The sequence below is a fragment of the Staurois parvus genome, unplaced genomic scaffold (genome assembly GCF_062004578.1).
Source record: "Staurois parvus isolate SC_StPar_1 unplaced genomic scaffold, SC_StPar_1.0 ptg001079l, whole genome shotgun sequence".
Classification (NCBI taxonomy): Eukaryota; Metazoa; Chordata; class Amphibia; order Anura; family Ranidae; genus Staurois; species Staurois parvus.
Window position 1 is genome coordinate 139,197 of NW_028318875.1, and position 23,662 is coordinate 162,858.

Below are 23,662 nucleotides of genomic sequence, written 5' to 3' on the forward strand. Positions count from 1 at the left end.
TCTATGATCATCCTCCATCTCTGGGGTGTTCAGGAGCCCTACTGAGTATCCTCCATCTCTGGGGTGTTCAGGAGCCCTACTATAATTATCCTTCATCTCTGCAGATGTTCAGGAGCCCTACTATGTTTATCCACATCTCTCTGGAGGTTCAGAAGCCCAACTCAGATTGTCCTCCATCTCTGGGAGTTCAGGAGCCTTACTATGATCATCCTCCATCTCTGGGGTGTTCAGGAGCCCTACTATGTTTATCCACTATCTCTGGATGTTCAGGAGCCCAACCATGATTGTCTTCCATCTCTGGGGAGTTCAGGTTCCCTAGTATGATTATCCTCCATATCTAGGGTGTTTAGCAGCCCTACTATGATTATCCTCCATCTCTGGGAGTTCAGGAGCCCTACTATGATAATCCTCCATCTCTGGGGTGTTAAGGAGCCCTACTATGATCATCCTCCATCTCTGGGGTGTTCAGGAGCCCTTCTATGATCATCCTCCATCTTTGGGATATTCCAGAGCTCTACTATTGGTATCCTCCATCTCTAGGGTCTTCAGGGGACATACTATGATTGTCCTCCATCTTTCGGTGTTTGGAGGCCCTACTATGAGTATCCTCCATCTCTGGGATGTTCTGGAGCCCTACTATGACTATCGTCCATCTCTGGGGTGTTCCGGAGCCCTACTATGAGTATCCTACATCTGTGCATAAGGCACCCAACAAGGTCACTAAAGGCACAAAGAGAAATCAACAAAACTTTATTTTATTTAATTCCTAATACGTTCCTCAGAGGGAATGGAAATATATTGAAAACTTTCAACAATGCAACTTAAATATCATATATTGTCATTACTCAGGGGAGTCTAAAAATTGGATATCTGTCAAGTGAAGGAAAAAGTGTAAAAACGGCACCCAACTGATGTAAAGCAAGGTTTGATTAAACATTTCCCACACACAGAACAGGAATCCGGCCTTTCACCTCTACAAGACGTCTGATGTAAGGCAAGGTTTGCTTAAACATTTCCCACACTCAGTACAGGAATACAGCCTTTCACCTCTACAAGATGTCTGATATAAGACAAGGTTTGATTAAACATTTCCCACACTCAGAACAGGAAAACGGCCTTTCACCTATACAAGGTTCGATTTCTATACAAAACGTTTTCCGCACTCAGCACATGATAAGGTCTTTCACTGGTGTGAGGTCTGTGATGCTCGACAAGGGAGGTACAACCTTTTATAAGATTTCCTGAACTTGGGACAGGAGTATGGCTTCTGCTTCTTGTGAGTAGGGATGAGCTGACTGTTCACTGCGAACCTAGGCTCAGATCGAACTTTGGCTGTTCAGGTGTTCTGATGAACATCCAAACTACTTCCCATTTGGTGGGAGCCAGGCATATGTACACTTATATTGTCAAAGGTTTTGGCCCCGCCCTCCATATCATGTGATTCAGGTGTTCCAATCCCCTCCCAATCATGTGATTCAGGTGTTCCAATCCCCTCCATATCATGTGATTCAGGTGTTCCAATCCCCTCCATATCATGTGACTCAGGTGTTCCAATCCCCTCCATATCATGTGATTCAAGTGCTCCAATCCCCTCCATGGCCACAGGTGTATACAATCAAGCCCCTAGGCATGCAGACTGCTTCTACAAACATTGGTGAAAGAATAGGTCGCTCTCAGGAGCTCAGTGACTCCAAGCGTGGTCCCGTGATAGGTGGCCACCTGTGCAATAAGTCCATCTGTGACATTTCCTGGCTACTAAATATTCCACGCTCAACTGCTAGTGGGATTATAACAAAGTGGAAGCAACTGGGAACAACAGCCACTCAGCTACCAAGTGGCCACGTCACATGACAGGGCAGGGTCAGCGCATGCTGAAGCGCACAGTGCGCAGAAGTCGCCAACTGTCTGCAGAGTCAATAGCTAAAGACCTCCAAACTTGGTGTGGCCTTCAGATGAGCCCAATAACAGTGCGTAGAGAGCTTCATGGGTTTCCATGGCCGAGCAGCTACATCCAAACCTTCCATCACCAAGTGCAATGCAAAGCGTCGGATGCCGTGGTGTAAAGCACGCCGCCACTGGACACTAGAGCAGAGGAGGCGTGTTCTCTGACCAATCACGCTTCTCTGTCTGGCAATCCAATGGACGTGCCTGGGTTTGGCAGTTGCCAGGAGAACGGTACATTCCTGACTGCATTGTGCCAAGTGTAAAGTTTGGTGGAGGGGAGATTATGGTGTGGGGTTGTTTTTCAGGGGTTGGGAACTCTTAAGGCGATTGGACAATTTCATGCTCCCAACTTTGTGGGAAGAGTTTGGGGATGGCCCCTTCCTGTTCCAACATGACTGAGCACCAGTGCACAAAGCAAGGTCCATAAAGACATGGAGGAGCCAGTTTGGGGTGGAGGAACTTGACTGTCCTGCACAGAGTCCTGACCTCAACCCCATAGAACCCCTTTGGGATGAATTAGAGCGGAGACTGCGAGCCAGGCCTCCTCCCCCGACATCAGTGCCTGACCTGACAAATGTGCTTCTGGAAGAATGGTCCAACCTTCCCATAGACACCCTCCTAAACCTTGTGGATGGCCTTCCCGTAAGAGTTGAAGCTGTTATAGCTGCAAAGGGCAGGGCCAACTCAATATTAAAACCCTAGGGACTAATACTGGGGGGCCATTATAGGTCATGTGTGTGGAAAGGCAGGTGGCCCAATATTTGGGGCAATATAGTGTGTGTAAAGCATTTTTACAGATAAAAAACTCCTCTAGAATCGCTCTAGTTCTGGGTTTCCAACCAAAAAACGTGGATTCCAGTCTCTGTGTATGGACACATAGGATAACATGCTGGGGGGTTTACTGACTGTAGAAAAAAACGTCAAAAGCCAAAAACAGCCGCTGTAAAAATGTCCCGTGTGCGTGAGGACTAACCCAGGACCAGCTCGGCTCATCACTTTTTGTGATTCCTCTGATGCACGGTAAGGTAGCACCGCCTTTTAAAAGCTTTCCCGCACTGTAGGCATGGATAGGGCCTCTCACCCGTGTGAGATCTTTGATGTACAACCACATGGTATCTTTGCACGAAACATTTCCCGCACTCTGAACAGGAATACGGCTTCTCCCCCGTGTGAGTTCTCAGATGAATAGAGAGGTCTGATTTTTGCACGAAGCCTCTCCCGCACTCGGGGCAGGAATGCGGCTTTTCCCCCGTGTGATGTTTTTGATGCTTAGTAAGGGCAGCTCTGTGTTTGAAACCTTTCCCGCACTCGGGACACAAGTACGGCCTCTCAACCTGGTGGGATGTTTGATGTCTGATAAGGTCTGATTTCTGTATGAAGCTCTTCCCGCACTGGGGACATGTGTAGGACTTTATTCCGAGGTGGATTTTCTGGTGTCTGACAAGTTCGCCTCTGGAGGAAAAGGTCTTTCCGCACTCGTCACAAGGAAAGGTTTTCAGTCTGTAGTGAATTCTCTGGTGTTTGACCAACTGTTTTTTGAATAAGAAACATTTCCCGCACTCAGAGCATGAATGGGGCTTCTCAATGCCTTGAGATCCTTCATATGCATTCAGACTTGCTTTACAAAGAACTGGTTCCTCGCAGTCAGTCAAGGGAAATATTTCCTTCTTTTGGACCATGGAACCATGCCTGGTATGCTGAGGTTCCTCAGGATCAGAGGGATCTGCTGGTCCATTCACGTTGTAAAGTTCTGCATAGGGATTGAAGGAGAGCTTCTCTCCAAGATGTGTGATGTCCTCTCCTTCCATCTTACAGTCAGAAGATATGCAGACACGGTCCTCTGAGGTCTTCTTCATGTCACGTTTCTCTAACAAGAAACAAAAAATATCAGATTTTTTTTACGTGTACGAGCATCATGACTCCATTCATTCCTATGGGGAGACACGTGCACCATGACCTATGTGTCTCCCCATAGGAATGAATGGGGTCACGTGTCTCCCCATTCGTTCCTATGGGGAGACACGTGCACCATGACCCCATTCGTTCCTATGGGGAGACACGTGCACCATGACCCCATTCGTTCCTATGGGGAGACACGTGCACCATGACCCCATTCGTTCCTATGGGGAGACACGTGCACCATGACCCCATTCGTTCCGATGGGGAGACACGTGCACCATGACCCCATTCGTTCCTATGGGGAGACACGTGCACCATGACCCCATTCGTTCCGATGGGGAGACACGTGCACCATGACCCCATTCGTTCCGATGGGGAGACACGTGCACCATGACCCCATTCGTTCCTATGGGGAGACACGTGCTCCATGACCCCATTCGTTCCTATGGGGAGACACGTGCACCATGACCCCATTCGTTCCTATGGGGAGACACGTGCACCATGACCCCATTCGTTCCTATGGGGAGACACGTGCTCCATGACCGCATTCGTTCCTATGGGGAGACACGAGCACCATGACCCCATTCATTGGTATGGAGAGACTCGAGCACCATGACCCCATTCAGTCCTATGGGGAGACACGTGCACCATGACCCCATTCAGTCCTATGGGGAGACACGTGCACCATGACCCCATTCATTCCTATGGGGAGACACGTCCACCATAACCCCATTCACACCTATTGGGAGACACAAGCATCATGACCCCATTCATTCCTATGGGGAGACACATGCACCATGACCCCATTCATTCCTACGGGGAGACACATGCACCATGACCCATTCATTCTTATGGGGAGACACGAGCACCATGACCCCATTCATTCCTATGGGGAGACACGTGCTCCATGACCGCATTCATTCCTATGGGGAGACTCGAGCACCATGACCCCATTCAGACCTATGGGGAGACACGAGCACCATGACCCCATTCATTGGAATGTGGAGACTCGAGCACCATGACCCTATTCATTCCTATGGGGAGACACGTGCATCATGACCCCATTCATTCCTATGGGGAGACACGAGCACCATGACCCCATTCATTGGTATGGAGAGACACGAGCACCATGACCCCATTCATTGGTATGGAGAGACACGAGCACCATGACCCCATTCATTTCTATGGGGAGACACGTCCACCATGACCCCATTCATTCCTATGGGGAGACACATGCACCATAACCCCATTCACACCTATGGGGAGACACGAACATCATGACCCCATTCATTCGTATGGGGAGACACGAGCACCATGACCCCATTCATTCCTATGGGGAGACACGAGCACCATGACCCCATTCATTCCTATGGGGAGACACGTGCTCCATGACCGCATTCATTCCTATGGGGAGACTCGAGCACCATGACCCCATTCAGACCTATGGGGAGACACGAGCACCATGACCCCATTCAGACCTATGGGGAGACACGAGCACCATGACCCCATTCATTGGTACGTGGAGACTCGAGCACCATGACCCCATTCATTCCTATGGGGAGACACGAGCACCATGACCCCATTCATTGGTATGGAGAGACACGAGCACCATGACCCCATTCATTGGTATGGAGAGACACGAGCACCATGACCCCATTCATTTCTATGGGGAGACACGTCCACCATGACCCCATTCATTCCTATGGGGAGACACATGCACCATAACCCCATTCACACCTATGGGGAGACACGAACATCATGACCCCATTCATTCGTATGGGGAGACACGAGCACCATGACCCCATTCATTCCTATGGGGAGACACGTGCTCCATGACCGCATTCATTCCTATGGGGAGACTCGAGCACCATGACCCCATTCAGTCCTATGGGGAGACACGAGCACCATGACCCCATTCATTGGTATGGGGAGACTCGAGCACCATGACCCCATTCATTCCTATGGGGAGACACATGCATCATGATCCCATTCATTCCTATGGGGAGACACGTGCTCTATGACCGCATTCATTCCTATGGGGAGACACTAGCACCATGACCCCATTCATTGGTATGGGGAGACACGAGCATCATGACCCCATTCATTCCTATGGGGAGACACATACACCATGACCCCATTCATTCCTATGCGGTGACACGTCCACCATGACTCCATTCATTCCTATGGGAAGACACGTGCACCATGACCCCATTAATTCCTATAGGGAGACACATGCACCATGAACCCATTCACTCCTATGGAAAGACACGAGCACCATGACCGCATTCATTGGTATGGAGAGACACGAGCACCATGACCCCATTCATTGGTATGGAGAGACACGAGCACCATGACCCCATTCATTCCTATGGGGAGACACGAGCACCATGACCCCATTCATTCCTATGGGGAGACACGTGCTCCATGACCGCATTCATTCCTATGGGGAGACTCGAGCACCATGACCCCATTCAGTCCTATGGGGAGACACGAGCACCATGACCCCATTCATTGGTATGGGGAGACTCGAGCACCATGACCCCATTCATTCCTATGGGGAGACACGTGCATCATGACCCCATTCATTCCTATGGGGAGACACTAGCACCATGACCCCATTCATTGGTATGGGGAGACACGAGCATCATGACCCCATTCATTCCTATGGGGAGACACGAGCATCATGACCCCATTCATTCCTATGGGGAGACACATACACCATGACCCCATTCATTCCTATGCGGTGACACGTCCACCATGACTCCATTCATTCCTATGGGAAGACACGTGCACCATGACCCCATTAATTCCTATAGGGAGACACATGCACCATGAACCCATTCACTCCTATGGAAAGACACGAGCACCATGACCGCATTCATTTATATGGGTAGACACGTGCACCATGACCCCATTCATTCCTATGGGTAGACACGTTCACCATAACCCCATTCATTCCTATGGGGAGACACACGTGCACCATGACCCCATTCATTCTTACGGGGAGACACATGCACCATGACCCATTCATTCCTACGGGGAGACACGTGCATCATGACCCCATTCATTCCTATGGGGAGAAACGTGCACCATGACCCCATTCATTCCTATGGGGAGACATGTGCTCCATGACCCCATTCATTCCTATGGGGAGACACGTGCACCATAACCTCATTCATTCCTACGGGGAGACATGTGCACCATGACCCCATTCATTCCTATGGGGAGACATGTGCACCATGACCCCATTAATTCCTATGGGGAGACACATGCCCCATAACATTCATTCCTTTAGGGAACCATGAGCTCTTCCTTGGAGTCCATCAAGTGGACAGAGGCATTCAGAGACTTTTAGGTCATACTGCCATCTGCAGAAGGTCGGGACACTGGCAAACAGAAAAATTGTAGGTCAACCCTGGCATGGCCCCTCCTCTACCCAGCAATGCTTCAGTTTTATGAGAAAGCAGTATTAAGGAACAGCAAGAAAAACACACATATAGGTGGAACCTGCGACAATTCAGGGGAGCACAAAGCCATCCAGTGAAGTGTAACCTTCTCCATTCTGTGTGGAGATCACCAGTTGTGGAGAGCCAGATGGTAGAGCCTCATCCTGGAGGAAGGCAGCATGGTGCATAGTGGATTCAGCATCATGTAGTGTAGGGAGCGGGGTACTTGGAGGTGTGACAACATAGAATTATGGGGCCATACTCCTACTTCCTGCTGGGGAGACACGTGCACCATGACCCCATTCATTCCTATAGGGAGACACGTGCATCATGACCCCATTCATTCCTATGGGGAGACACGTGCTCCATGACCACGTTCATTCCTATGGGGAGACACGAGCACCATGACCTAATTCATTGGTATGGGGAGACACGAGCAGCATGACCCCATTCGTTCCTATAGGGAGACACGTGCTCCATGACCCCATTCGTTCCTATAGGGAGACACGTGCTCCATGACCCCATTCATTCCTATGGGGAGACACGTCCACTATGACCACATTCATTCCTATGGGGAGACACGTCCACCATGACCCCATTCACTCCTATGGAAAGACACTAGCACCATGACCCCATTCATTTATATGGGTAGACACATGCATCATGACCCCATTTATTCATACGGGGAGACACATGCACCATGACCCCATTCATTTATATGGGTAGACACATGCATCATGACCCCATTTATTCATACGGGGAGACACATGCACCATGACCCCATTCATTTATATGGGTAGACACATGCACCATGACCCCATTCATTCCTATGGGGAGACATATGCACCATGACCCCATTCAGTCCTATGGGGAGACACGAGCACCATGACCCCATTCATTGGTATGGGGAGACTCGAGCACCATGACCCCATTCATTCCTATGGGGAGACACGTGCATCATGACCCCATTTATTCCTATGGGGAGACACGTGCTCCATGACCGCATTCATTCCTATGGGGAGACACGTGCTCCATGACCACATTCATTCCTATGGGGAGACACTAGCACCATGACCCCATTCATTGGTATGGGGAGACACGAGCATCATGACCCCATTCATTCCTATGGGGAGACACATACACCATGACCCCATTCATTCCTATGTGGTGACACGTCCACCATGACTCCATTCATTCCTATGGGAAGACACGTGCACCATGACCCCATTAATTCCTATAAGGAGACACATGCACCATGAACCCATTCACTCCTATGGAAAGACACGAGCACCATGACCGCATTCATTTATATAGGTAGACACGTGCACCATGACCCCATTCATTCCTATGGGGAGACACATGTGCACCATGACCCCATTTATTCTTACGGGGAGACACATGCACCATGACCCATTCATTCCTACGGGGAGACACGTGCATCATGACCCCATTCATTCCTATGGGGAGAAACGTGCACCATGACCCCATTCATTCCTATGGGGAGACACAAGCATCATGACCCCATTCATTCCTATGGGGAGACATGTGCTCCATGACCCCATTCATTCCTATGGGGAGACACGTGCACCATAACCTCATTCATTCCTACGGGGAGACATGTGCACCAGGACCCCATTCATTCCTATGGGGAGACATATGCACCATGACCCATTCATTCCTACAGGGAGACACATGCATCATGACCCCATTCATTCCTACGGGGAGACACGTGCACCATGCCCTTATTCTTTGGTATGGGGAGACACATGCATCATGACCCCATTCATTCCTATGGGGAGGCACGTGCACCATGACCCCATTCATTCCTATGGGGAGACACGTGCACCATGACCCCATTCTTTCCTATGGGGAGACACGTGCACCATGACCCCATTCATTCCTATGGGGAGACACATGCCCCATGACATTCATTCCTTTAGGGAACCATGAGCTCTTCCTTGGAGTCCATCAAGTGGACAGAGGCATTCAGAGACTTTTAGGTCATACTGCCATCTGCAGAAGGTCGGGACACTGGCAAACAGAAAAATTGTAGGTCAACCCTGGCATGGCCCCTCCTCTACCCAGCATGCTTCACTTTTATGAGAAAGCAGTATTAAGGAACAGCAAGAAAAACACACATATAGGTGGAACCTGCGACAATTCAGAGGAGCACAGAGCCATCCAGTGAAGTGTAACCTTCTCCATTCTGTGTGGAGATCACCAGTTGTGGAGAGCCAGATGGTAGAGCCTCATCCCGGAGGAAGGCAGCATGGTGCATAGTGGATTCAGCATCATGTAGTGTAGGGAGCGGGGTACTTGGAGGTGTGACACCATGGAATTATGGGGCCATACTCCTACTTTCTGCTGTCCATGATTACTAAGCCAGTAATACAATATAAGAAACTTCTATACACAACGATAGACAAAGTCTCCACCACCCACCTTGGCTGATCTCTGTAGGAACGTCCTCTTCTTTAATTGTCACCATCCTCACCTCCTCCTTCACAGTCTGGTGATCACCCCTCACACCCGTCTCTTCTTCTTCCTCATTACGCTTAACTTTTGTTTTACTCATTTCTTCATTCTGAAGATACAAACCACAAACCGGTAAGAAAAATATATTGAAAATGAAGAATTAATGAGGAGGAACGTTGGACCAAACATTACACAAGCCATGTTGGTGAGTTTTTGATCTACTAAGAACCTCAACTCCACTGACCTGATGATGGTGAGGGATGGTGTGACCTTCTTGTGTGGAATCCCGGGAATACAGAGGACGAGGACATCTCTCTGGTGGGTTCCCATGACTGGATCCATCTACTTGATGATGGTGAGGGATGGTGTGACCTTCCTTTGTGGAATCCTGGGAATACAGAGGACGGGGACATCTCTCTGGTGGGTTCCCATGACTGGATCCACCTACCTGATGATGGTGAGGGATGGTGTGACCTTCCTGTGTGGAATCCCGGGAATAGAGAGGACAGGGACATCTCTCTGGTGGGTTCACATGACTGCATCCTTCTGTAGGAAACACACACACTGACTGAATCCATTGTTTCTATGTGTTTATCAGATGATGGGGGATCTAGGTGGAGCCTCCGTACTGCTCTCTCATTTCTAATAAAGTCTCCTCTTACCCGGTGATGTGAGGGGCGGCTGATTGTCCATCATGACGTCCTTGTAGAGATCCTTGTGTCCTTCTAAATACTCCCACTCCTCCATGGAGAAATAGACCGTGACATCCTGACACCTTATAGGAACCTGACACACACAATGATACAGTCACCATCCAGACACATCCCTTGTCTGTTACTGGAGAATGTCCCAGAATTCCCGGCACCGCTCACCTCTCCTGTCAGCAGCTCCATCATCTTCTTGGTGACTTCTAGAATCTTCTGCATGTTGTGTCTCTCAGGCTTTAGGGAGTCATATGGAGGCACTGTGATGGTCATATTATCACCTGACTTCAGAAGAGCAAATCTCTGATTTGGGGAACCAATAGGAATATCATGTTAGACTCCCAGAATCCTCCTCACCTCTCCGGTCAGGTCTGTGTTTTATTACTAGAGATGAGAGTGATGTCATGTGACCTCCCAGAATCCTTCTCACCTCTCCGGTCAGGTCTGTGTTTTATTAATAGAGATGAGAGTGATGTCATGTGACCTCCCAGAATCCTCCTCACCTCTCCGGTCAGGTCTGTGTTTTATTAATAGAGATGAGAGTGACGTCATGTGACCTCCCAGAATCCTCCTCACCTCTCCGGTCAGGTCTGTGTTTTATTAATAGAGATGAGAGTGACGTCATGTGACCTCCCAGAATCCTTCTCACCTCTCCGGTCAGGTCTGCATTTTATTAATAGAGATCAGAGTGATGTCACGTGACCTCCCAGAATCCTCCTCACCTCTCCAGTCAGGTCTGTGGTTTATTAATAGAGATATGAGTGATGTCATGTGACCTCCCAGAATCCTCCTCACCTCTCCGGTCAGGTCTGTGTGTTATTAATAGACATAAGAGTGATGTCATGTGACCTCCCAGATTCCTCCTCACCTCTCCAGTCAGCAGGTAGATGATCTCCAGGGTGAGGTTTAGTATCCTCTCAGTCATGTGACTCCGGTCCTCCATCCTCATTCATGCAGTCATGTGATGGGGGTTTTGCTGTAGTCCAATAACTGAAATAATTAATAATTGTTTATATATGTACAGAGAACCATTGGGAGGAGGAACTGAGAGGTTGATATGATGTCATAGGACACATTGACTCTGGATGAAGGGACATTGGTAGGGGAGCTGTGAGGTCATGGTAGGGTTTGTGTGATGACCCTATTCCTGTGACTTCCATGTACTCCGGAGACGATGCCGATCATATTTAGTCCTGATTATCTGAGATAATTCCGTAAAATTAACATTAGGAAGAGCGATTTTTTTTTCTCGTTCTTCCCAAATAAAGCTAGCAATAATAGAGTATTGTACCGTCTTGGCCACCAGTCAATGCAGAAATTTCAGTGTTTAGGTGATCCCCTTCACCGGCTTAAAGTTCCAAGTTTTCGGGGGAACTTGGATCACTTCATCAAGTTTTATACATTTAGATGACAACTTATTAAAAAAAATATAAAAATTCCAAATCTAAATGAATAACAGACGCTGTACAAGAGCACTAAAGTGAAAAAGTAAATATCTGACCACCTACTGCCAGTTCCAGCAATGTCTCTTCTCTACTTCCTCCCAACTCACTGGTTGCCTGGACCGCCCTTTTTTTTATACCCGACATCACTTCCTGTCTGTAGAGAAAATAGAGACTACCTGTAGGAGCGTCTGTGTGGTAGAAGCGTGATCAGCACCTGCTGGAACCCAGAAGAACTGCAGTCGGAGAAATTTTTGAACTTGGCCAGATTTTGTGAAATAAAAATTCTCAATGATAAAAGGCCAATCTGGCACTCTAGATTTTTCAAATCAATCAACCAATAATATAGAAGACGTAAAAAGAAGATCTGCACAAAAAAAAAAAACCCTCCTAAAATCAAATTATCGATATAAATTGGGAGCAAGTTTGTTTTGTTTAGACAAAACCCCCAAATTTCCTTTTTTATGCCAGTTTTTTGTGCTTCTGCAAACATTTTTTTTAATTGGAGCTGCATTGGGGTAGCACCAACACAGAAGCTTCGATGATTAGTGATGATGTCAGGGTCCTGTCCATGGCAGAAGTTCTGGAAGATCTGGCATTCCTGCCAGTACTCTACATGGACGCAGAAGTACACATCAGCCTCAGTCTGGTGCCAGACTGCCTTTATAAGGAGGCTCATCACTTCCCCTGGTTGCTGGATGATCTCTAGCTCCCCGTGCCCTGTTCCTGGTTCCTGTGATTCTGACCTGTGATTTCCTGTTACCAACTCGGCTTGCTCCTGGACCTGTCTACTCTGCTTTACCCCTGATCTGACCTCGGCTTGGCTTATGGATACTCTATCTCTCGCTCCTCTGTGAATGACCTCGGCTTTTCCATCTGACTACGTCTGCTCTGATTCCCACCTGGTACCTGACCTTGGCTTGAACGGACTACCCAGTAAACATCTAAATCCCAGAAGGGCTTGCATACCACGCACAGGTGCCTCCTGTCTGCAGACCTATCTCCGTGCACCAGCTGTGCTTCTGAGTGAACCACCAACCAGCACTCCTACAGGTGACCTATGCAACTTTGGGCCTTACTTCCGCTGTCCCACTCTCAGGGGAGTCCGGAACTTAGCCACAAGAGAAGCCCTCTCTCCACTGGCCTCCATCACCAGGTACGTGACAGCTGAACTAAGGTTCAAGAATAATTTGGTCAACAACTTTGCCCAAATATGACCATGTGGGCCTATTAGGTCAACAATGTCACCAGCAGCCCTGCCCCTTTGTTACGGGTGGGGAATTACCGGGGCGCAATTGATTCGGCAGGCATTCTGCCTTAATGTGACGGTTCCCAAAGCTTCTCAACCTTAGCTCTTCATTGTTGATGAAGAAAAGGGAGGTTTAATTTAATCTCCTGGTTTATTGGGTTTCAGAGAAGAGTTATAGTCGTGGGCCTCCTATTAAGCGGCTTACGTCGCCTACTCTTCTGTGCTAACCCCTGCCACTCAGCAGTTCCGGGAAAGCAACGTGATGACATCATCGGCATTTAGTTTTACCCCAGAGGGCAGAACTTCTTCATTAAGAAAGAGCCAGGAGGAAGGAAAGTGGTGGGAATTAGAGAAACAATGGGTAATCCACCAAGCAGGGAACCTAGGATCATTTGTCCCAAGCTGGAAGAAGGGTACTGAACAATTAAAAAAAAAAAAAATGTAAAACCGTATTCCGCTCAAAGCTCATTAAGCTGCCCTGAGGTTGCTTGGCGTTCATCAGTTCAAAGAAGAGTTTGTGGGAAATGAACAATGACTCAAATGTCCCCTACAGATGCAGCTGAGCTTTACAGATTACAACTTTGACTTCTTCAGGTGGTGGGATGCAAATATTATTATACCTATTATATGTAATCAACATTGTCAATCTCCTGCAATGTGTTCATTAACATGTTTGGCACTTTGTTCTTTATCTCTGAGAAACATCCACATGAGGTCTACCAAACTAGAGAAGATGTTCTAGAACAGCCTTTCTCAACCTTTTCAACTCTTGGAATAACTTTCCAGTCTCAGGAAACCCCTGCTAAAAATTACTACAGCTACAACTCTGTATATATGTTTGATGGTCAGTGGGAAAAATGCTCCTCACACTTGTGGACAGTGGGAAGAATACAGAAGATACCAATAGCTACGAAGATCAATGGTCTCAGTGGGAACTTATCTGAGAGGCAGAACTTTCCAAGTGCTCTGGAGGAACCCTAGGGTTCCATGGAGCCCTGGTTGAAGAAGAATGTTCCTTATATTTGTGGTCATTGGGAAGAATTACACCCTTACAGATACCTAAAAAGATCAATGGTGTCAGTGGGAACTTATCTGAGAGGCAGATATTGCTCAGTGCTCAAGGAATTCCTGGCAACCTGTGGAGGAACCCTAGGGTTCCATTGAACCGTGGTTGAGGAAGAATGCTTCTTACATTTGTCATCATTGGGAAGAATTACCTCCTTTCGGACAGCTAAAAAGATCAGTGGTGTCAGTTGGAAATTATTTGAGAGGGAGAAATTTCTCATGGCTCAAGGAACCCCTAGTAACCTCTGGAGGAACCCTGGTTGAGAAGCTCTGTTCTAGGGCTTCGGAATAGGTAGTATGAGTCTCCCATGGAGTGTAGACTTATCAAGGGAGGCCTTAGATTTAAACACATTCATACGATAAAATGCAAGGTAGTTTTTCAATGAGAGAGAAGAAGAACCATGGTTTGAGTGGGTGAGTAGAAGACCTATGGCTTGAGTGGATGAGTAGAAGACCTATGGTTTGAGTAGGTGAGTAGAAGATCTATGGTTTGAGTAGATGAGTAGAAGACCTATGGTTTGAGTGGGTGACTAGAAGACCTATGATTTGAGAAGATGAGTAGAAGACCTGTGGTTTGAGTGAGTGAGTAGAAGTCCTATGGCTTGAGTGGGTGAGTAGAAGACCTATGGCTTGAGTGGATGAGTAGAAGACCTATTGTTTGAGTGGGTAAATTGAAGGCCTATTGTTTGAGCGAGTGAGAAGAAAAACCATGGCTTGAGTGGATGAGTAGAAGACCTATTGTTTGAGTGGGTGAGTAGAAGACCTATTGTTGGAGTGGATGAGTAGAAGACCTATGGTTTGAGTAGGTGAGTAGTAGACCTATTGATTGAGTGGGTGAATAGAAGACCTACGGTTTGAGTGAAAGAGTAGAAGACCTATGGTTTGAGTGGAAGAGTAGAAGACCTATTATTTGAGTGGATGAGTAGTAGACCTATTGTTTGAGTGGATGAGTAGAAGACCTATAGCTTGAGTGGATGAGTAGAAGACCTATAGCTTGAGTGGGTGAGTAGAAGTCCTATTGTTTGAGTGGGTAAGTAGAAGACCTATGGATTGAGTGGATCCGTAGAAGACCTATGGCTTGAGTGGGTGAGCAGAAGTCCTATTGTTTGAGTGGGTGAGTAGAAGACCTATAGATTGAGTGGGTGAGTAGAAGTCCTATTGTTTGAATGGGTGAGTAGAACACCTATTGTTTGAGTGGATGAGTAGAAGGCCCATGGCTTGAGTAGGTGAGTAGAAGACCTATGGTTTCAGTAGATGAGTAGAAGACTTATGGTTTGAGTGGGTGAGTAGAATTCCTATGGCTTGAGTGGATGAGTAGAAGACCTATTGTTGGAGTGGATGAGTAGAAGACCTCTTGTTAGAGTGGAACAGTAGAAGACCTATCATTCATTACAATCTTACCTGCATGGAGTTCCTTCTATTCTAGCGAGTGACCTCTAAGTACACAAAGCAGACCAAGGCCACCACAACAAACATACATCGATAAAGCTTGTAACAACCTTAGAAAAGGTAGCCCATGTCTGAGAGCTCCGGACAGGATTCTGTTCATATAAGCAGCCCCTATAATAAAACTTCTACCAGCGTTTGCAGTCTTGTAACTTTATTACAGATCACACGAGGGTTGGTTGGTGCATTAGCCTATATCCCAACTCTGGCTCCTGGCAAAGAAGGGAAATTTTGCATGGTGGATATAAGAAACAGCAGTCATTAAAGGATAATTTTGCTTTTAAAATGTACTGGTCTCTTTTATGCCATCCAGAGGACAAAGCACATGTAGGACTTTGTCCCATCTTCCTAGGTGCTGTCTAAGGCTAGCTGTGAGATTGGAAAGGACATCCCTCCTCCCCCCAAGGTTGTTTGACCACACAGCTAGCAAGGAGATGGCTGCTTTGACAAGAAGAACTTTTCTACATCTCCAAGCCCTTGCCTGAAACATTTTAGCTGACAAACCTCCCTCCCTCCATTCCGTTTGTCCAGGACAAGTCCTTGGAGATGGATATAACTGCCATTTGTAAAAGAAGCTATTTTCTCTCTTGCTGCGTTGTTGGACAGCTGTGGAGGGAGGAGGAGCGTCCTGATGGACCTTATAGCTAGCCTTAGACCGCACATAGAAAGATGTACTTTGTTCCGTGTGGAAAACATTGATAAAAGTGGAACTGAGACTTCATTGAAGCATGTCTGCAACCTACACTGTAACCGCAGATCAGGAATGAGAGTGTGTAATTCATTGGACAGCCATGGAGGGAGGAGGAGCGTCCTGTTGGACCTTACAGCTAGCCTTAGACCGCACATAGGAAGATGTACTTTGTTCCATGTGGAACACATTGATAAAAGTGAAACTGAGACTTCATTGAAGCATGTCTGCAACCTACACTGTAACCGCCGATCAGGAATGAGAGTGTGTAATTCATGTCGGTGATAATCTCCATGCTGCACTGCACGCATGTAGACATTTGAGATCTCACACTGCTGGTAGCATAAAGCTTCTGTAGGTCCCACCCATCCCTCCAACCCATGTGATTCCAGACATCCAATTACGACCCCTGGTTCACATTAGTACGGGCCGCGTTTGTGCAGTCACGGCAGCCCACTTTTTGAATGGGCCACTGTGCCCACGTTTCACGCAAGGAAACCTTTTGCACATATGTTTTCCCGCACTCGGAACATGTATGGGTCTTCACATCCGCGTGACTTCGCTGGTGCCTGGCACGGTCGCTTCTCCAGGAAAAGTTCTTCCCGCACTCGGTGCAGGAATGGTCCCCTGTGTGAATCCTCAGGTGTGCGGGCAATTTTGATTTAAATAGATAACTTTTTCCTCACTTGCAGCACGAATACGGTTTCATGTTGGTGTGGCTTTTCTGGTGTACCTCCACCTGAGATTTAAACAGATAGCTTTTTCCGCACTGGGGACACGAATACGTCACCTTTCTAGTGTGGGACCTGCAATGAACGGCAAGCTGCGACTTGGAGGAGAAGCTTTTCCCGCACTCGGAACACGAATGAGGCTTCTCGATCACGTGAGCCCGCTGGTGGGCGATCAGCTGTGAGTTATGTACAAAGCGTTTTCCCCACTCGGGACACGAATGGAGCTTCTCGCCCCTGTGATACCTTTGATGTACGGCAAGCTTTGATTTATGGACAAAGCATTTCCCGCACTCAGGACAGGAATGGGGCTTCTCTCCCGTGTGAAAACTTTGGTGTATGGCTAGCTGTGACTTAAACACAAAACATTTCCCGCACAGAGAACACGAGTGTGGCTTCTCTTCAGAGTGGACTCTCTGGTGTGGGGCCAGATCACTCCTTAAGGAGACGTTTTTCCCATACTCGGAGCATGAGAAAGGTTTCTTTACCGTGTGAGCTCTCTGGTATTCGGCCAAGTGCGACTTAAACAAAAAGCTCTTCCCGCACTGGAAACACATATGGGGCTTTTCGCCCCAGAGATCTCCAATGCGTGGTAAGGTGGGATTTATGTAGGAAGTATTTCCCGCACTCCGAACATGGATGTAACTTCTCCCCCCTATGATAGGTCCGATGGGCAGCAAGACTTAAAATTAAAACTTCTCCCGCACTCCGAACAGGAGAAAGGCTTCTCGCTCGTGTGTATCCTCCAATGTGTAAGGAAACTAGATTTAAAACTGAAACATTTTACGCACTCGGGGCAGGAAATGGAGTTATCACGTCGAATTCTGCCACGTCGTCTCCGGGGGTGAGGTTCCTCAGGGTTAGGGGGATCAGGAGTTGAATCTACAGTGTGAGGTCCACCATCTGGCCTAACAATACGAGGCTTGATGGAAGATGTAGAGGGATCTGGTGGTCTATCCACACTAAGAAGCCCAGGATGGGGATTTGTGGTGATGAGGTTTACCTCTGGGAAAACTTGTACGAGGTCACTGCCTTTCATTTTACATTCTGGAGGTAAAGAAAGATGACCCTTCGAACTTCTCTTGACACGTTGTCTGTGTACTAAAATATAACAAGGTAGTCATTAAACTCTTTGGTAGATGAGAACAACAACCTATCTCCCTGCTGTGGATCAATCCAAGCGACTGCTATCATTATATAACTTCCCCATAGCACTCACATTCTTCTCTATTCTGGACCAGTCCACATATATTATGTCACGCTCACCTTGTCCCAGATCCAACGCCTGGTCTTCTCTCTGGCATGCAACCATTGGCACTTCGGGGTGCCTCCAGTGCCCTCTTCGCTCCTGTGCCTCCAGTGCCCTCTTCACTTCTGTGCCTCCAGTGCCCTCTTCGCTTCTGTGCCTCCAGTGCCCTCTTCGCTTCTGTGCCTCCAGTGACCTCTTCGCTCCTGTGCCTCCAGTGACCTCTTCGCTCCTGTGCCTCCAGTGACCTCTTCGCTCCTGTGCCTCCAGTGACCTCTTCGCTCCTGTGCCTCCAGTGACCTCTTCGCTCCTGTGCCTCCAGTGACCTCTTCGCTCCTGTGCCTCCAGTGACCTCTTTGCTCCTGTGCCTCCAGTGCCCTCTTCGCTCCTGTGCCTCCAGTGCCCTCTTCGCTCCTGTGCCTCCAGTGCCCTCTTCGCTCCTGTGCTTCCAGTGCCCTCTTCGCTCCTTTGCCTCCAGTGCCCTCTTCGCTCCTGTGCTTCCAGTGCCCTCTTCGCTCCTTTGTCTCCAGTGCCCTCTTCGCTCCTGTGCCTCCAGTGCCCTCTTCGCTCCTGTGCCTCCAGTGCCCTCTTCTCTCCTGTGCCTCCAGTGACCTCTTCGCTCCTGTGCCTCTAGTAACTTGAAGCTGCTGTGCTTCCAGTAAACTGGAGCTCTTGTGTCTCCAGTGACTTAGAGCTCTTGTGCCACTAATGACCTCTGCACTCCTGCGCCTCCAGTGACCTGGAGCTCCTTTGCCTCCAGCCACCACTGCACACTTATGCCTCCAGCCACTTGGAACTCCTGTGCCTCCAGCAACCTTTGCACTGCTGTACATCCAGTAACTTGGAACGCCTATGCCTCCAATGACCTCTGTATTCCTGTTCCTTCAGCAACCTAGAACTCTTGTGTGTCTAGTGACCTGGAACTCCTATGCCTTCAATGATCTCTGTATGCCTGTGCCTCCAGCGACCTAGAACTCTTGTTGTGCCTCCAGCAACCTGAAACTCCTGTGCCTCCAGCGACCTTTGCACTCCTGTGCTTCTAGTGACCCCTGCACTGCTGTGGCTCCAGCGACCTCTTAACTCCTGTGCCACCAGCAACCTTGGCACTCTTGTGCCTCTGACCTGGAACTCCTGTGCCTCCAGTAACCTGGAACTCCTGTGCCTCCAAAGACTCCTGTATTCCTGTTCCTCCAGCGACCTAGAACTCTTGTGTGTCCAGTGACCTGGAACCAAATATGCCTCCAATGACCTCTGTATGCCTGTGCCTCCAGCAACCACTGAGCTCCTGTTGTGCCTCCAGCAACCTGAAACTCCTGTGCCTCCAAAGACCTCTGTATTCCTGTTCCTCCAGTGACCTAGAACTCTTGTGTATCATGTGACCTGAAACTCCTATGCCTCCAATGACCTCTGTATTCCTGTGCCTCCAGTGACCTACAACTCCTGTTGTGCCTCCAGCAACCTTTGCAATTCTGTGCCTCCAGTGACCCCTGCACTGCTGTGGCTCCAGTAACTTCCTAACTCCTGTGCCACCAGCAACCTTAACACTCTTGTGCCTCCAAAGACCAGGAACTCCTGTGCCTCCAGTGACCCTGGGATTTCCATACCTTTAGAAACTCCGTGACCCATGTGCACTCTTGTAACCCCCATGTCCAAAGGACCCCAGTGTGCCAGAGTGTCTCCAGTGATGCCTGTGTCACTCAATCATCCCAGAGCAACCTGTGTCATCATGTGACTACAGTGTGTACTGAGCACATTTGAGTCTTGCATCTCCATGGAGCTCCTGGACCAAACATGAGTGGATGAACTGAATTGCAGACTTGCTTAAGGCCCTCTGTCCTACAAGGCACTGGAAACTGAGAAGATCACATGCAAGGAACTAGAAGCACCAACGCAAGGATGGCAATGGTGGCCACCACTCTGCTCTTCTGACAGTTTCCCTTTCAGTTTCTTCAGTTCAGGATTCAGCCTTACCTGTGGCACTGTTTGCTGAAATGTCTTTCTTTTTGATTGTTCTTGCCATTTCAACCTTCGCTACTGACTGAGGAGCACCCATCACATACGTCTCTTCCACCTCTGCTTCACCCCTAAAGTTCTTACCAAATCGTTCCCCACCCTCAGATAAAAATGATAGAATCACTAAAATAATAGTCATTATTGTACCACAGGAACATTGGCATGTAAGGTCTACACACAAAGTCACCTTCACGGGAAAAAGCTCAGCTCCACCTACCTGATGATGGTGAGGGATGGTGTGATCTTCCTGTGTGGAATCCCAGGAATACAGAGGACGGGGACATCTCTCTGGTGGGTTCACATTACTGGATCCATCTACCTGATGATGGTGAGGGATGGTGTGACATTCCTGTGTGGAATCCTGGGAATACAGAGGATGGGGACATCTTTCTGGCGGGTTCCCATGACTGGATCCATCTACCTGATGATGATGATGATGATGATGAGGGATGGTGTGATCTTCCTGTGTGAAATCCCGGGAATACAGAGGACGGGGACATCTCTCTGGTAGGTTCCCATGACTGTATCCATCTACCTGATGATGGTGAGGGATGGTGTGACCTTCCGGTGTGGAATCCTGGGAATACAGAGAACGGGGACATCTCTCTGGTGGGTTCCCATGACTGCATCCATCTGTAGGAAACACACACACTGACAGAATCCATTGTTTCTATGTGTTTATCAGATGATGGGGGATCTAGCTGGAGCCTCCGTACTGCTCTCTCCTGTCCAATAAAGTCTCCTCTTACCCGGTGATGTGAGGGCGGCCGATTGTCCATCATGACGTCCTTGTAGAGGTCCTTGTGTCCTTCTAAATACTCCCACTCCTCCATGGAGAAATAGACAGTGACACCCTGACACCTTATAGGAACCTGACACACACAATGATACAGTCACCATCCAGACACATCCCTTATCTGTTACTGAAAAGCCTAGGTTGACAGGGCAACAATGGTGTCATGTTGTGACTTCCCCACCATTCAGCCAAGTCTGTATTAGATGTCAAGAGACCCTCCCAGAATCCTCCTCACCTCTCCATTCAGGAGGTGGATGATCTCCAGAGTGAGGTCCAATATCATCTGTGTCATGCAAGTCTTGCCCATCCTTCCTATGTAGTCTACTCAGATGTCCTTTAACAAATGGTCCTGATCTCAGATGTGTTCTTGTGATCCTCCAGTAGATTCCCCCATCTGAAAAGAAGTGACGATTGAACACAAATTCAAAGGGTCGGAGCTTAAAAAGGGTCACTGTAGTTGAGCTGGAGCGTAGAGTTCTGGTCCAGTCCTTGGTTTCCTCGGCATCCTCTGAGACGCTTCTGCTTTCAATGACCCCTAAACTCCTGTGTCTTCAGAGACCCTGTAACAACTGACCACTCCGGTGACCCCAGTGTCTCCAGTGACCCTAATTCTTATGTGTCTCCAGGAACCCTGAAGCTCTTGTGCTTTCACTGACTGGGTGACCTTTCTGTCTCCAGTGACCCTAATTCTCATATGTCTCTGGGAAACCCCAGAGCTCCTGTGCTTTCAGTGACTGAGTGACCCTTCTATCTCCATTGACCCCCAGTGACCCTCTTATGTGTCTCCAGGAACCTTGAAGCTCTTGTGCTTTCAGTGACTGGGTGGCCCTTCTTTCTCTTAGTGACCCTAACCTTTATGTGTCTCCAGGAACCCTGGAGCACTTGTGCTTTCAATGAATGGGTGACTCTTTGGTCCTAAGTGTCCTCAGTGACCCTAACTCATGTGTCTCCAGGAACCCCAGAGCTCCTGAGCTTTCAGTGACTGGGTGACCTATGTATTGTGAACCCAGTGTCTCAAGTGACCCTAATTCTCATATGTCTCTGGGAACCCCAGCCTCCTGTGTTTTCATTGAGTGGGTGACCCTTGTATCTCCACTGAACCAAGTGACCCTAACTCCTATGTGTCTCCAGGAAGCCCAGAGCTCCTGTGCTTTCAGTGGTGGGATGACCCTTCTATCTTCAGTGTTTTCCAGTATCTCCAGTGACTCCTAGTATCTCCAGTGACCCTAGTGTCTCCAGTGACCCCAGTATCTCCAGTGAATCCAGAGTCCCCAGTGACCCAAGAGTCTCCAGTGACCTTAGTGACCCGTGTCCCCAGTCACTCCACTGTCTCCAATGAACCCAGTGTCTTCAGTGACCCCAGTCTCTCCAGTGACCCCAGTATCTCCAGAAACTTCAGAGTCCCCAGTGTCTCCAGTGACCCCAGAGTCTCCCGTGACCTCAGTGACCCCGGTGTCCCCAGTCACCCCACTGTCTCCAATGACCCCAGTGTCTTCAGTGAACCCAGTATCTCCAGTGACTCCAGAGTCCCCAGTGACTCCAGAGTCCCCAGTGACTCCAGAGTCTCCAGTGACCAGGCAGTTGTGGGAGGAGTCAGGTGATGGATATTGATAAGGGGTGGAGTTAAGCATCATTTCATGATGAGGGGAGAAGTCATTTGATGGATAGTGATGAGGGGAGGAGTCAGGTGATCAATAGTGATGAGGGGAGGAGTCAAGATAATGAGGGAACCAGGCAGTTGTGTTAGGAGTCAGGAGATGGATATTGATAAGGGGAGAAGTCAGGTATCATTTCATGATGAGGGGAGGAGTCAGGTGATGGATAGTGATGAGAGGAGGAGTCAGGTGATGAATAGTGATGAAGGGAGGAGTCAGGATACTGAGGGAACCAGGCAGTTGTGGGAGGAGTTAGGTGATGGCTATTGATAAGGGGTGGAGTCAGGTATCATTTCATGATGAGGGGAGGAGTCAGGTGATGGATAGTGATGAGGGGAGGAGTCAGGTGATAAATAGTGATAAGGGAGGAGTCAGGATGAGGGAAACAGGCAGTTGTGGGAGGAGTCAGGTGATGGATATTGATAAGGGGTGGAGTCAAGTATCATTTAATTTTGAGGGGGGAGTCAGGTGATAAATATCGATGAGGGGAGGAGTCAGGATAATTAAAGAACTAGGCAGTTGTGGGAGGAGTCAAGTGATGGATATTGATAAGGGGTGGAGTCAAGTATTATTGCATGATGAGGGGAGGAGTCAAGTGTTGGATAGTGATGAAGGGAGGAGTCAGGTGATAAATATCGATGAGGGGAGGAGTCAGGATAATGAAAGAACTAGGCAGTTGTGGGTGGAGTCAAGTGATGGATATTGATAAGGGGTGGAGTCAAGTGATGATGAACTATCATTTTCTCTCGCACACATACTGACCATCATCTTCTCCCTCTATAAAGTCAGCCCTGCACTGAGTTCACCCTGCCCACACTCACTTCCACCTAGACAACTCGGAGTCCAGGCGACGCCAGAAACCAATA

The 23,662-nt window shown here is 48.4% G+C and overlaps 2 protein-coding genes across 4 annotated transcripts in view; one reads left to right on the forward strand and one right to left on the reverse strand.

Annotated features, from left to right (window-relative positions):
* Positions 1-23,662, forward strand: part of LOC149440459 (uncharacterized) — a 200,408-nt gene that overhangs the window by 114,570 nt on the left and 62,176 nt on the right. The window lies entirely within an intron of this gene.
* LOC149440467 (uncharacterized) lies at positions 734-23,607 on the reverse strand. 3 transcript variants are annotated; one of them, XM_089658575.1, is made up of 8 exons: positions 23,559-23,607; positions 20,563-21,535; positions 11,337-11,458; positions 10,637-10,771; positions 10,427-10,550; positions 10,009-10,106; positions 9,732-9,873; positions 734-3,811 (listed from the first exon to the last, which is right to left on the reverse strand). In XM_089658575.1, exons 3-8 carry the CDS (start codon positions 11,415-11,417, stop codon positions 2,937-2,939), a joined length of 1,455 nt encoding a protein of 484 aa, XP_089514701.1. In that variant the 5' UTR covers positions 11,418-11,458; positions 20,563-21,535; positions 23,559-23,607; the 3' UTR covers positions 734-2,936. The 3 variants fall into 3 exon arrangements, with proteins under 3 accessions (XP_089514701.1, XP_089514700.1, XP_089514699.1); XM_089658574.1 differs by having other exon boundaries at positions 10,009-10,208; XM_089658573.1 differs by having other exon boundaries at positions 10,009-10,310.

Coding starts and splice junctions, on each gene's coding strand:
- LOC149440467 (XM_089658573.1), bottom strand. CDS start 11,417: ATGAGGATGGAGGACCGGAGTCACATGACTGAGAGGATACTAAACCTC. Junction 10,551..10,636: donor TGGAGCTGCTGACAGGAGAG/GTGAGCGGTGCC, acceptor TGTGTGTGTCAG/GTTCCTATAAGGTGTCAGGA. Junction 9,874..10,008: donor CCATCCCTCACCATCATCAG/GTCAGTGGAGTT, acceptor TTGTATCTTCAG/AATGAAGAAATGAGTAAAAC.